Below are 15,921 nucleotides of genomic sequence, written 5' to 3' on the forward strand. Positions count from 1 at the left end.
TTGCATCACCGCCTGGTATGGCAACTGCTTGGCCTCCGACCGCAAGGCACTACAGAGGGTAGTGCGTACGGCCCAGTACATCACTGGGGCCAAGCTTCCTGCCATCCAGGACCTCTATACCAGGCGGTGTCAGAGGAAAGCCCTCAAAATTGTCAAAGACTCCAGCCACCCTAGTCATAGACTGTTCTCTCTGCTACCGCACGGCAAGCGGTACCGGAGTGCCAAGTCTAGGTCCAAAAGACTTCTCAACAGCTTCTACCCCCAAGCCATAAGACTCCTGAACAGCTAATCATGGCTACCCGGACTATTTGCACTGCCCCCCACCCCATCCTTTTACGCTGCTGCTACTCTGTTAATTATTTATGCATAGTCACTTTAACTCTGCCCACATGTACATATTACTTCAACTACCTCAACTAGCCGGTGCCCCCGCACATTGACTCTGCACCGGTACCCCCCTGTATATATAGCCTCCCTACTGTTATTTTATTTTACTTCTGCTCTTTTTTTCTCAACACTTTTTTTTGGTTTTGTTTTATTTTTACTTTTTTGTTAAAAATAAATGCACTGTTGGTTAAGGGCTGTAAGTAAGCATTTCACTGTAATGTCTGCACCTGTTGTATTCGGCGCATGTGGCCAATAAAATTTGATTTGATTTGAGATGGTTCATAACATAGAACGTCATCACGGCTCACACCCCTCACATTTCCTCTGATGGAACATCAGTTGCAAGGTCCAGTTGTTCTTACCTCCCCTTACTGTGTTGGTAAAGAACATCATTTTGAGTGCCATCTTTTCAAGTCGCTCTCTTTATTTCACTCTCTCACGTTCTCTTTCTTTCTCTCTTTCTCTTGCCCTCACACCACAAAATAAATAATCACGAATCATAAATGTGTTGACTGTGGCTTTGTTGCATCATGGAGACACATGAAACTGTGGACACATGAGAATGGAATGGAGGCTTAGTTTTATCATCTAAGCCTGGAATAATGAATTAGAATGTTAAACCTACGTGTCAGTGCAGCAGATGTTTTGTAGAAGCTTTATAGAAAATGTAGAATGATTAGCACAGAAACAGGAAACTAGCCTAACCCAGCAACAGCTTCACGTGGATAGGAATTTTAAAGACGCGGCTCCAAACCATTTTAAGAATGTGCCTGCATCAGTTAGGCTACACTCTCCCTTTGGTTAAAAGCATTAATGAGCTTTTAATGTTTGGACTGTGCAGTTTTTCCAACAGTAGCCTTAACAAAGCAGACCGAGGGTTGCTACCTGTTAGCACCATCCTCTCCCCCTTCTTCTCGCAGGCTTTACAAAAACAAGTCGGAAATCTAGCACTCAATTCTGAGGTTGAGAATGAAGCAAACTTTCACCAGCCCCGTTAATACTCTGACGGGCCGGGCTACCTAGCAGGAAGTAGCAGTATAGCTGGACAGGGTGAGAGGTCAACAGGAAGGGCTGGCTGGGAGGTGGCAGTAGACAATGGGCTGCTGAGTTAGCTCGGTGCCTCGCTCGCTCTACAGACGGCTGGGTGGAGCTCTGAATTTTTTCCCCACTTACTGGCTGCGTCTAAAATGGTACCTTATTCCCTACTGTATGATGTGCAGTACACTACTTTTGATGCACTACCATGGGTCTCTGGTCAAAAGTAGTGCACTATGTAGGGAATAGGGTGCAATTTCGGAAGCACCCCTCTCTGGATTGATTGCCCTGTCTCATGAAACCAGCGGATTACGTTTTGCTGAGTAGGACCCCGTACATGATTCTAGTGTTATATAGCTGGGAGAGGAGAGGGGATGTGGAGGAGGAGGGGGGGTGGTGCGAAGTTTTCTAATGACAGCAGAGCGGGATGTTGCTGTCTCTTGCTGAGGCAGAATAACACTAAAGGGGAAGGTGTTGCGCTGTTTAATCATCCAGAAGATTACATGGTCTGATTCTGAACCACATACTGTATGTTTATGCTAAATGCATTTCCTGTTCTTTCACTCCTCTCCTACAAAACTTCTACTTTGTATTATGCCCAGACCCACACCCCATAGTCCTTGTGAACCGCTCTCTCCTGCTGGCCAGGGGGCAGTCTGCCACAAAGACAACATTATGGACAGTGGACAGAGCGTCTCTAAAACTCCTCTGTCTCTGAGACCAAATAATTAAACCTGTCGGAGTCCCCCGCTCACCCCAATGTACCCAGTATTCCCCACTGCTATGCAGCACAGCATTGGACCTAATGAATGGGGCCCACGAAAGAAGGACCATCCTGCCGTCCCATCTCGGAACGGCCGGGTATGGCTCTGCTCTCTCCAGGATTAAAAACACAGTGGGTGATTGAAGCAAAGCAGAGCCTTGTTCGATTGGGTACACACTGTGAGCAGAGCAGACCAGGCAGGCTGGGGGGTAATATTGGGTACACACTGTGAGCAGAGCAGACCAGGCAGGCTGGGGGGTAATATTGGGTACACACTGTGAGCAGAGTAGACCAGGCAGGCTGGGGGGGAATATTGGGTACACACTGTGAGCAGAGTAGACCAGGCAGGCTGGGGGGGAATATTGGGTACACACTGTGAGCAGAGTAGACCAGGCAGGCTGGGGGGGAATATTGGGTACACACTGTGAGCAGAGTAGACCAGGCAGGCTGGGGGGGAATATTGGGTACACACTGTGAGCAGAGTAGACCAGGCAGGCTGGGGGGGAATATTGGGTACACACTGTGAGCAGAGCAGACCAGGCAGGCTGGGGGGGAATATTGGCACAGTGAAGACTAGAGCTTGGTGCTTGGCCAGCGGGCACTAGGTTTAAATCACCCCTACCACACACACCATCGCCATACTACACAGTAACACTCATAGTGGCAATCTGTTTTTAGTTTGTTCTGAAAATGGTGTTCTATTCTTCTCTTTCCTTTTCTCTCAGATGCAAGTTCTTCAGTCTGACAGAGACCCCAGAGAACTACACTGTCGTCCTCGATGAAGAGGGATTTAAAGGTAAATGACCCCTCCTCCTTATCAACCAGAGACGCACCACTTAACAACCCCCCCCCCAGCCTATTCTCAATCACACTCCCTTAACATCCTGTATGCTGAAGTCAACAACTTCAGAGTCATATCACATTTTTTACACTTACATTTTAGTCATTTAGCAGACACTCTTATCCAGAGCGACTTACAGGACCAATTAGGGTTAAGTGCCTTGCTCAAGGGCACATCGACAGATTTAACACCTAGTCGGCTCGGGGATTAGAACCAGCGACCTTTCGGTTACTGGCACAACGCTCTTTACCACGTTTTCTATAGCCCATACTCTTTTTCTTTGGAGGCATTTTATTCCCAGTGTCTGTTTCTCACAGATGTAGTTGATATTACAGGCACATACTGCCTCCAGGCCTTCTCGCTCTCTCTCTCTTGTCTATTTTAAGAGGTGAAAGCTGGTGCAGAGAAGCCACAAGGGGCTGCTTCTGACAAATGATTCCAACCAGAACAGTTCCCCTTTGAAGGGGAATAGGGGGGTGTGAGAGAGAATGTTTCAGAGAAACTGATTGCAGGGTCCTGGAACCGTTGGGAATAAATACCATTCGTTTCCCAGCCAGATATTGTTGTTATTCTTCATCCCCTGAAGTAATTTAAGTTCACTTCACACATTTGTAATTCAAACCAGGCTTGTCCCTGAGAACACCGAATTGTTGCATAATAGTGCTCTTCTTATGGAGAATGAAATAAGCTGTATAGCAACTAAGATAGAAACACAATGCTATAGAAGATTAAATAACATAGCAACAAACTACACTGAACCAAAAATATAAACGCAACATGTAAAGTGTTGGTCCCATGTTTCATGAGCTGAAATAAAAGATCTCAGAAATTTTCTATACACACAAAAAGCTTATTTCTCTCAAGTTTTGTGCACACATTTGTTTATATCCCTGTTAGTGAGCATTTCTCATTTGCCAAGATAATCCATCCACTTGACAGATGTGGCATCAAGAAGCTGATTTAAAGAGCATGTTCATTACACAGGTGCACCTTGTGCTGGGGACAATAAAAGGCCACTCTAAAATGTGCAGTTTTGTCACACAACACAATGCCACAGATGTCTCAAGTTTTGAGAGAGCGTGCAATTGACATGCTGACTGCAGGAATGTCCACCAGAGCTGTTGCCAGAGAATTGAAAGTTCATTTCTCTACCATAAGCCGCCTTCAACGTCGTTTTAGAGAATTTGGCAGTACGTCCAACCGGCCTCACAACCGCAGACCACGTGTGTGGTGTCGTGTGGGTGAGCGGTTTGCTGATGTCAACATTGAACAGTGCCCCATGGTGGCGGTGGGGTTATGGTATGGGCAGGGATAAGCTAAGGACAATGAACAAAATTGCATTTTATCGATGGCAATTTGAATGCACAGAGATACGTGACGAGATCCTGAGGCCCATTGTTGTGCCATTCATCCACCGCCATCACCTCATGTTTTAGCATGATAATACAAAGCCCCATGTTGCAAGGATCTGTACACAATTCCTGGAAGCTGAAAATGTCCCAGTTCTTCCATGGCCTGCATACTCACCAGACATGTCACCCATTGAGCATGTTTGGGATGCTCTGGATCAACGTGTACGACAGTGCATTCCAGTTCCCACCAATATCCAGCAACTTCGCACAGCCATTGAAGAGGAGTGGGACAACATTCCACAGGTCACAATCAACAGCCTGATCAACTCTATGCAAAGATTTGTAGCGCTGCATGAGGCAAATGTTGGTCCTACCAGATACTGACTGGTTTTCTGGTCCACGCCCCTACTTTATTTTTTTTATTTTTTTTTACCTGTGACCAACAGATGCATATCTGTATTCCCAGTCATGTGAAATCCATAGATTAGGCCCTAATGCATTTATTTCAATTGACTCATTTCCTTATGAACTGAAATTGTTGCATGTTGCATTTATATTTTTGTTCAGTATAATTTATTTTTGTAAACAAACAATTATTTGTTAAATCCAGTACAATGCATCTGCTAGTGTCTAATTGTATTTCAAACGATGATTGTGCACATATCCCAGTTTGCAACCCCATATCCTAGTGCACTTTCCTCCCAGTGCCTATACTTCCTGTATAAATAAAATATTAAATGTTAAAAGTTTGAGAGCTCACGACCGGTCTGCCAGGTAGCTGCCAGGCTAGCGGTTGTTGATGGCCTGTTTGGGGAAGTGGTGAGGACTGAGCAGTGTCCTGTCTGGGTCAGTTATGGCCCTCTAGGCCCAATGGGGAATACTGTTTTCCCTGCCCCGTGCACATCCTGTGTGAATAGACTGATGCATCCAGAGTGGAGAGTGAGAGGAGGATCTGGTTGAACCCTCCCTGACCGCTTCTCAGACCATACACACTCGCACGCCGTTAAGAAGTCTAGCGATAGAAGTACTGCAACAGAATCAGCTTACCCTCCCCAAATCTTAGACTAGATCAGTCTCTGGGGGCACTTTATCCTACTCCCAACATCCTGTAGGGACCGTAGTGGGCATGTATGGGATGGTGGATGATGCCATTATCCATTACATAAGTTCATAGGAGCCACTTCCTGGTTGTAACTCATAGCTGAGTGATGGTTTATAAATAGCAGAGATATTTTAGACCCCCCCTGAAGGAAGCGTATGGCAGTGGGGGTGGGGTCCAATAAGATGAAATGACTTAAAACAGCTGTGTAGACATGGCATAAGGTCAGGTTTGGAAAGTAGCAACTTTGCATTGGGCCTGAATGTATGTTTGTTTTTAGAAAGAAGGCTTAACTTAGCTGTGGGTTTTCTGTTCAATACAGTATAGACTAAATCAAATCAAATCAAATGTTTTATTGGTCACATGCGCCGAATACAACAGGTGCAGACATTGCAGTGAAATGCTTACTTACAGCCCTTAACCAACAGTGCATTTATTTTAAACAAAAAAAGTAAGAATAAAACAACAAAAAAAGTGTTGAGAAAAAAAGAGCAGAAGTAAAATAAAGTGACAGTAGGGAGGCTATATATACAGTAAAATAAAGTGACAGTAGGGAGGCTATATAACAAAGCAAAGCAGACACTAGTGGATAGTCTTTGTTTGAGTGAAATCTGAAATGTGTGTGTGTGTCCCGTGTCCATCCACTATGTGTCTGCTCTATGTTCTGACATGACCTAACCCACCACCCATCCCCCTCTCTCCCCCCCTGCAGAGCTGCAGCCCTCAGAGCACCTACTGGTCGAAGGTTCCGTGTGGCTGCCGCTCAACGTGGTCTCCAACGGCAACTCCTCCAGCAGCTCGCAGGCGGTGGGCGTGACCAAGATCGCTAAGTCCGTCATTGCCCCATTGGCCCAGCAGCACGTGTCAGTCTTCATGCTCTCAACCTATCAGACGGACTTCATCCTGGCGAGTCCCCTGTGACCCCAACCTGCTGGGGCTTGTTGGGTTGTCTGATGTGATTCTTTATCATTGTTTTATGACATAATAGGCCTACATTTCTCTCTGAACATTCTGTAATGTTACACCCTCCTAAACATGCCCCTGGTGTCTAACCATGACAACAGTCGCTAAGCGATAGGCAGAGGTGTCATGCCCATAGGGGGCACAAGGGCACGTGCCCCCTCAGATTTGTCATAATTTTTCAGATGTTAAATTAATTACCAAACGTCCTTTTTAAGCCCCCGTTTTATCAGAATTATTTTATAAAAAGATCTGTCAGCTGTATTTTGTGGAAGGGGCACTGACTGGACCAGGTAAAGTGTTCCCCTATTCTCCCTAGTAAGTGGTTCCTTCCAAGGTGCACCACAGAGCAAAGACACACAGTGTTTGATTTGATTGGAGAATTCGCAGGAGGTATGTTTGTAAATGAATTTGATCAAGCTACAGTGGGGAGAACAAGTATTTGATACACTGCCGATTTTGCAGGTTTTCCTACTTACAAAGCATGTAGAGGTCTGTACTTTTATCATAGGTACACTTCAACTGTGAGAGACGGAATCTAAAACAAAAATCCAGAAAATCACATTGTATGATTTTTAAGTAATTAATTTGCATTTTATTGCATGACATAAGTATTTGATACATCAGAAAAGCAGAACTTAATATTTGGTACAGAAACCTTTGTTTGCAATTACAGAGATCATACGTTTCCTGTAGGTCTTGACCAGGTTTGCACACACTGCAGCAGGGATTTTGGCCCACTCCTCCATACAGACCTTCTCCAGATCCTTCAGGTTTCGGGGCTGACGCTGGGCAATACGGACTTTCAGCTCCCCTCCAAAGATTTTCTATTGGGTTCAGGTCTGGAGACTGGCTAGGCCACTCCAGGACCTTGAGATGCTTCTTACGGAGCCACTCCTTAGTTGCCCTGGCTGTGTGTTTCGGGTCGTTGTCATGCTGGATGACCCAGCCACGACCCATCTTCAATGCTCTTACTGAGGGAAGGAGGTTGTTGGCCAAGATCTCGCGATACATGGCCCCATCCATCCTCCCCTCAATACGGTGCAGTCGTCCTGTCCCCTTTGCAGAAAAGCATCCCCAAAGAATGATGTTTCCACCTCCATGCTTCACGGTTGGGATGGTGTTCTTGGGGTTGTACTCATCCTTCTTCTTCCTCCAAACACGGCGAGTGGAGTTTTGACCATAAAGCTCTAATTTTGTCTCATCAGACCACATGACCTTCTCCCATTCCTCCTCTGGATCATCCAAATGGTCATTGGCAAACTTCAGACGGGCCTGGACATGCGCTGGCTTGAGCAGGGGGACCTTGCGTGCACTGCAGGATTTTAATCCATGACGGCGTAGTGTGTTACTAATGGTTTTCTTTGAGACTGTGGTCCCAGCTCTCTTCAGGTCATTGACCAGGTCCTGCCGTGTAGTTCTGGGCTGATCCCTCACCTTCCTCATGATCATTGATGCCCCACGAGGTGAGATCTTGCATGGAGCCCCAGACCGAGGGTGATTGACCGTCATCTTGAACTTCTTCCATTTTCTAATAATTGCGCCAACAGTTGTTGCCTTGCTTGCCTATTGTCCTGTAGCCCATCCCAGCCTTGTGCAGGTCTACAATTTTATCCCTGATGTCCTTACACAGCTCTCTGGTCTTGGCCATTGTGGAGAGGTTAGAGTCTGTTTGATTGAGTGTGTGGACAGGTGTCTTTTATACAGGTAACGAGTGGAGAACAGGAGGGCTTCTTAAAGAAAAACTAACAGGTCTGTGAGAGCTGGAATTCTTACTGGTTGGTAGGTGATCAAATACTTATGTCATGCAATAAAATGCAAATTAATTACTTAAAAATCATACAATGTGATTTTCTGGATTTTTGTTTTAGATTCCGTCTCTCACAGTTGAAGTGTACTACCTATGATAAAAATTACAGACCTCTACATGCTTTGTAAATAGGAAAACCTGCAAAATCGGCAGTGTATCAAATACTTGTTCTCCCCACTGTATGTAGCCTACTGATTCCTTCTTGATGAATAAATAAAACAAACATGTTTTATTGTTTCTCTAAAACTCCCCCATCCTCATAACTAGCTACCAAGCCATTTTAGGCTATTAATCAATTTACATTTACAGTTAGAGTAGCTTGTCTAAGTATCTTAGCTGGCATGCCTGCTGGCAAGGTTGCTAGACTTTAGAAAAGCAAGCAATTACTAAATGTACTGAATAAGACCCACATTCCTTTAAATCTTTTACTCAGATTTGAGCAGAGATGCAGAGAAGCATTTTAGTTTCTTTAACAAAATAAACATCAGTCAGGAGGATACAGACAGCTCAAGAGGTATGCTTAGATATGCAGAAAAACAAACATATTTTTTACATAGAATTAAGCATAATGATTATGGTTCTATTGCAGGAAAAAGCGGTTTCGGGTGTTTGAAAAATTCAAAATTCTCCAACTCCAACCAGCAATCCTCATGTACTTTGCGTCCCTTCATTCGTGTCAAAATAGAGAGTGAATTACACAATGGTGGAAAAAATTGTCAAAACGTTGCATGTTACGGATTTAACAAGACGGCGATAATAAGTTGTGATGAAGTAGGTATAGCTATGCAAAGCAGTTGCATTTGTCCCACTCCAAACTTGTCCCACTCAAAACAAATGTTATCTCGAGTACAAATAGGCCACTAGTCTATTTGAAGTATTAGAAGTGACTACAATGTTGCTCTTTTCACTTTCTCAGAATGTCACCGACTGTCAGCCCATATGTTGTCCGCTTAGGTGCGAGAGAAAGACAAGAATATCACTTCATATTGTTGTCCTGTTACTGTAGGAGAACCCTCTGGCTGTAGTTATTAACACTGTGTTACTGTAGGAGAACCCTCTGGCTGTAGTTATTAACACTGTCTTACTGTAGGAGAACCCTCTGGCTGTAGTTATTAACACTGTCTTACTGTAGGAGAACCCTCTGGCTGTAGTTATTAACACTGTGTTACTGTAGGAGAACCCTCTGGCTGTAGTTATTAACACTGTCTTACTGTAGGAGAACCCTCTGGCTGTAGTTATTAACACTGTCTTACTGTAGGAGAACCCTCTGGCTGTAGTTATTAACACTGTCTTACTGTAGGAGAACCCTCTGGCTGTAGTTATTAACACTGTGTTACTGTAGGAGAACCCTCTGGCTGTAGTTATTAACACTGTCTTACTGTAGGAGAACCCTCTGGCTGTAGTTATTAACACTGTGTTACTGTAGGAGAACCCTCTGGCTGTAGTTATTAACACTGTCTTACTGTAGGAGAACCCTCTGGCTGTAGTTATTAACACTGTGTTACTGTAGGAGAACCCTCTGGCTGTAGTTATTAACACTGTGTTACTGTAGGAGAACCCTCTGGCTGTAGTTATTAACACTGTGTTACTGTAGGAGAACCCTCTGGCTGTAGTTAATAACACTGTGTTACTGTAGGAGAACCCTCTGGCTGTAGTTATTAACACTGTCTTACTGTAGGAGAACCCTCTGGCTGTAGTTATTAACACTGTGTTACTGTAGGAGAACCCTCTGGCTGTAGTTATTAACACTGTCTTACTGTAGGAGAACCCTCTGGCTGTAGTTATTAACACTGTGTTACTGTAGGAGAACCCTCTGGCTGTAGTTATTAACACTGTGTTACTGTAGGAGAACCCTCTGGCTGTAGTTATTAACACTGTGTTACTGTAGGAGAACCCTCTGGCTGTAGTTATTAACACTGTCTTACTGTAGGAGAACCCTCTGGCTGTAGTTATTAACACTGTGTTACTGTAGGAGAACCCTCTGGCTGTAGTTATTAACACTGTCTTACTGTAGGAGAACCCTCTGGCTGTAGTTATTAACACTGTGTTACTGTAGGAGAACCCTCTGGCTGTAGTTATTAACACTGTGTTACTGTAGGAGAACCCTCTGGCTGTAGTTATTAACACTGTCTTACTGTAGGAGAACCCTCTGGCTGTAGTTATTAACACTGTCTTACTGTAGGAGAACCCTCTGGCTGTAGTTATTAACACTGTGTTACTGTAGGAGAACCCTCTGGCTGTAGTTATTAACACTGTGTTACTGTAGGAGAACCCTCTGGCTGTAGTTATTAACACTGTGTTACTGTAGGAGAACCCTCTGGCTGTAGTTATTAACACTGTGTTACTGTAGGAGAACCCTCTGGCTGTAGTTATTAACACTGTGTTACTGTAGGAGAACCCTCTGGCTGTAGTTATTAACACTGTCTTACTGTAGGAGAACCCTCTGGCTGTAGTTATTAACACTGTGTTACTGTAGGAGAACCCTCTGGCTGTAGTTATTAACACTGTGTTACTGTAGTAGAACCCTCTGGCGTCTCTCACAGTTGAAGTGTACCTATGATAAAAATTACAGACCTCTACATGCTTTGTAAATAGGAAAACCTGCAAAATCGGCTGTGTATCAAAAACTTGTTCTCCCCACTGTATGTAGCCTACTGATTCCTTCTTGATGAATAAATAAAACAAACATGTTTTATTGTTTCTCTAAAACTCCCCCATCCTCATAACTAGCTACCAAGCCATTTTAGGCTATTAATCAAGTTAGAGTAGCTTGTCTAAGTATCTTAGCTGGCATGCCTGCTGGCAAGGTCGCTAGACTTTAGAAAAGCAAGCAATTACTAAATGTACTGAATAAGACCCACATTCCTTTAAATATTTTACTCAGATTTGAGCAGAGATGCAGAGAAGCATTTTAGTTTCTTTAACAAAATAAACATCAGTCAGGAGGATACAGACCGCTCAAGATGTATGCTTGGATATGCAGAAAAACAAACATATTTTTTACATAGAATTAAGCATAATGATTATGGTTCTATTGCAGGAAAAAGCGATTTCGGGTGTTTGAAAAATTCAAAATTCTCCAACTCCAACCAGCAATCCTCATGTACTTTGCGTCCCCTCATATTCGTGTCAAAATAGAGAGTGAATTACACAATGGTGGAAAAAAATTGTCAAAACGTTGCATGTTACGGATTTAACAAGACGGCGATAATAAGTTGTGATGAAGTAGGTATAGCTATGCAAAGCAGTTGCATTTGTCCCACTCCAAACTTGTCCCACTCAAAACAAATGTTATCTCGAGTACAAATAGGCCACTAGTCTATTTGAAGTATTAGAAGTGACTACAATGTTGCTCTTTTCACTTTCTCAGAATGTCACCGACTGTCAGCCCATATGTTGTCCGCTTAGGTGCGAGAGAAAGACAAGAATATCACTTCATATTGTTGTCCTGTTACTGTAGGAGAACCCCCTGGCTGTAGTTATTAACACTGTCTTACTGTAGGAGAACCCTCTGGCTGTAGTTATTAACACTGTCTTACTGTAGGAGAACCCCCTGGCTGTAGTTATTAACACTGTCTTACTGTAGGAGAACCCTCTGGCTGTAGTTATTAACACTGTGTTACTGTAGGAGAACCCTCTGGCTGTAGTTATTAACACTGTCTTACTGTAGGAGAACCCTCTGGCTGTAGTTATTAACACTGTGTTACTGTAGGAGAACCCTCTGGCTGTAGTTATTAACACTGTGTTACTGTAGTAGAACCCTCTGGCGTCTCTCACAGTTGAAGTGTACCTATGATAAAAATTACAGACCTCTACATGCTTTGTAAATAGGAAAACCTGCAAAATCGGCTGTGTATCAAAAACTTGTTCTCCCCACTGTATGTAGCCTACTGATTCCTTCTTGATGAATAAATAAAACAAACATGTTTTATTGTTTCTCTAAAACTCCCCCATCCTCATAACTAGCTACCAAGCCATTTTAGGCTATTAATCAAGTTAGAGTAGCTTGTCTAAGTATCTTAGCTGGCATGCCGGCTGGCAAGGTCGCTAGACTTTAGAAAAGCAAGCAATTACTAAATGTACTGAATAAGACCCACATTCCTTTAAATATTTTACTCAGATTTGAGCAGAGATGCAGAGAAGCATTTTAGTTTCTTTAACAAAATAAACATCAGTCAGGAGGATACAGACCGCTCAAGATGTATGCTTGGATATGCAGAAAAACAAACATATTTTTTACATAGAATTAAGCATAATGATTATGGTTCTATTGCAGGAAAAAGCGATTTCGGGTGTTTGAAAAATTCAAAATTCTCCAACTCCAACCAGCAATCCTCATGTACTTTGCGTCCCCTCATATTCGTGTCAAAATAGAGAGTGAATTACACAATGGTGGAAAAAATTGTCAAAACGTTGCATGTTACGGATTTAACAAGACGGCGATAATAAGTTGTGATGAAGTAGGTATAGCTATGCAAAGCAGTTGCATTTGTCCCACTCCAAACTTGTCCCACTCAAAACAAATGTTATCTTGAGTACAAATAGGCCACTAGTCTATTTGAAGTATTAGAAGTGACTACAATGTTGCTCTTTTCACTTTCTCAGAATGTCACCGACTGTCAGCCCATATGTTGTCCGCTTAGGTGCGAGAGAAAGACAAGAATATCACTTCATATTGTTGTCCTGTTACTGTAGGAGAACCCCCTGGCTGTAGTTATTAACACTGTCTTACTGTAGGAGAACCCTCTGGCTGTAGTTATTAACACTGTCTTACTGTAGGAGAACCCCCTGGCTGTAGTTATTAACACTGTCTTACTGTAGGAGAACCCCCTGGCTGTAGTTATTAACACTGTCTTACTGTAGGAGAACCCCCTGGCTGTAGTTATTAACACTGTGTTACTGTAGGAGAACCCTCTGGCTGTAGTTATTAACACTGTGTTACTGTAGGAGAACCCTCTGGCTGTAGTTATTAACACTGTGTTACTGTAGTAGAACCCTCTGGCGTCTCTCACAGTTGAAGTGTACCTATGATAAAAAATTACAGACCTCTACATGCTTTGTAAATAGGAAAACCTGCAAAATCGGCAGTGTATCAAAAACTTGTTCTCCCCACTGTATGTAGCCTACTGATTCCTTCTTGATGAATAAATAAAACAAACATGTTTTATTGTTTCTCTAAAACTCCCCCATCCTCATAACTAGCTACCAAGCCATTTTAGGCTATTAATCAAGTTAGAGTAGCTTGTCTAAGTATCTTAGCTGGCATGCCTGCTGGCAAGGTCGCTAGACTTTAGAAAAGCAAGCAATTACTAAATGTACTGAATAAGACCCACATTCCTTTAAATATTTTACTCAGATTTGAGCAGAGATGCAGAGAAGCATTTTAGTTTCTTTAACAAAATAAACATCAGTCAGGAGGATACAGACCGCTCAAGATGTATGCTTGGAAATGCAGAAAAACAAACATATTTTTTACATAGAATTAAGCATAATGATTATGGTTCTATTGCAGGAAAAAGCGATTTCGGGTGTTTGAAAAATTCAAAATTCTCCAACTCCAACCAGCAATCCTCATGTACTTTGCGTCCCCTCATATTCGTGTCAAAATAGAGAGTGAATTACACAATGGTGGAAAAAATTGTCAAAACGTTGCATGTTACGGATTTAACAAGACGGCGATAATAAGTTGTGATGAAGTAGGTATAGCTATGCAAAGCAGTTGCATTTGTCCCACTCCAAACTTGTCCCACTCAAAACAAATGTTATCTCGAGTACAAATAGGCCACTAGTCTATTTGAAGTATTAGAAGTGACTACAATGTTGCTCTTTTCACTTTCTCAGAATGTCACCGACTGTCAGCCCATATGTTGTCCGCTTAGGTGCGAGAGAAAGACAAGAATATCACTTCATATTGTTGTCCTGTTACTGTAGGAGAACCCCCTGGCTGTAGTTATTAACACTGTCTTACTGTAGGAGAACCCTCTGGCTGTAGTTATTAACACTGTCTTACTGTAGGAGAACCCTCTGGCTGTAGTTATTAACACTGTCTTACTGTAGGAGAACCCTCTGGCTGTAGTTATTAACACTGTCTTACTGTAGGAGAACCCTCTGGCTGTAGTTATTAACACTGTCTTACTGTAGGAGAACCCTCTGGCTGTAGTTATTAACACTGTGTTACTGTAGGAGAACCCCCTGGCTGTAGTTATTAACACTGTCTTACTGTAGGAGAACCCTCTGGCTGTAGTTATTAACACTGTGTTACTGTAGGAGAACCCTCTGGCTGTAGTTATTAACACTGTGTTACTGTAGGAGAACCCTCTGGCTGTAGTTATTAACACTGTGTTACTGTAGTAGAACCCTCTGGCGTCTCTCACAGTTGAAGTGTACCTATGATAAAAATTACAGACCTCTACATGCTTTGTAAATAGGAAAACCTGCAAAATCGGCTGTGTATCAAAAACTTGTTCTCCCCACTGTATGTAGCCTACTGATTCCTTCTTGATGAATAAATAAAACAAACATGTTTTATTGTTTCTCTAAAACTCCCCCCATCCTCATAACTAGCTACCAAGCCATTTTAGGCTATTAATCAAGTTAGAGTAGCTTGTCTAAGTATCTTAGCTGGCATGCCTGCTGGCAAGGTCGCTAGACTTTAGAAAAGCAAGCAATTACTAAATGTACTGAATAAGACCCACATTCCTTTAAATATTTTACTCAGATTTGAGCAGAGATGCAGAGAAGCATTTTAGTTTCTTTAACAAAATAAACATCAGTCAGGAGGATACAGACCGCTCAAGATGTATGCTTGGAAATGCAGAAAAACAAACATATTTTTTACATAGAATTAAGCATAATGATTATGGTTCTATTGCAGGAAAAAGCGATTTCGGGTGTTTGAAAAATTCAAAATTCTCCAACTCCAACCAGCAATCCTCATGTACTTTGCGTCCCCTCATATTCGTGTCAAAATAGAGAGTGAATTACACAATGGTGGAAAAAATTGTCAAAACGTTGCATGTTACGGATTTAACAAGACGGCGATAATAAGTTGTGATGAAGTAGGTATAGCTATGCAAAGCAGTTGCATTTGTCCCACTCCAAACTTGTCCCACTCAAAACAAATGTTATCTCGAGTACAAATAGGCCACTAGTCTATTTGAAGTATTAGAAGTGACTACAATGTTGCTCTTTTCACTTTCTCAGAATGTCACCGACTGTCAGCCCATATGTTGTCCGCTTAGGTGCGAGAGAAAGACAAGAATATCACTTCATATTGTTGTCCTGTTACTGTAGGAGAACCCCCTGGCTGTAGTTATTAACACTGTCTTACTGTAGGAGAACCCTCTGGCTGTAGTTATTAACACTGTCTTACTGTAGGAGAACCCTCTGGCTGTAGTTATTAACACTGTCTTACTGTAGGAGAACCCTCTGGCTGTAGTTATTAACACTGTCTTACTGTAGGAGAACCCTCTGGCTGTAGTTATTAACACTGTCTTACTGTAGGAGAACCCTCTGGCTGTAGTTATTAACACTGTGTTACTGTAGGAGAACCCCTGGCTGTAGTTATTAACACTGTCTTACTGTAGGAGAACCCTCTGGCTGTAGTTATTAACACTGTGTTACTGTAGGAGAACCCTCTGGCTGTAGTTATTAACACTGTGTTACTGTAGGAGA

General features: G+C 42.7%; 1 protein-coding gene across 1 annotated transcript in view; it reads left to right on the top strand.

Annotated features, from left to right (window-relative positions):
- The window catches only part of LOC121530775 (cytosolic arginine sensor for mTORC1 subunit 1), a 45,276-nt gene that overhangs the window by 4,983 nt on the left and 24,372 nt on the right, over positions 1-15,921 (top strand). The window contains exons 2-3 of the mRNA XM_041836006.2: positions 2,911-2,981; positions 6,190-6,383. Of these exons, the coding sequence (XP_041691940.1) occupies positions 2,911-2,981; positions 6,190-6,383 (265 nt within the window). The remainder of the gene's footprint in view (positions 1-2,910; positions 2,982-6,189; positions 6,384-15,921) is intronic.

This window comes from Coregonus clupeaformis, chromosome 18 (genome assembly GCF_020615455.1).
Source record: "Coregonus clupeaformis isolate EN_2021a chromosome 18, ASM2061545v1, whole genome shotgun sequence".
Lineage (NCBI taxonomy): Eukaryota > Metazoa > Chordata > Actinopteri > Salmoniformes > Salmonidae > Coregonus > Coregonus clupeaformis.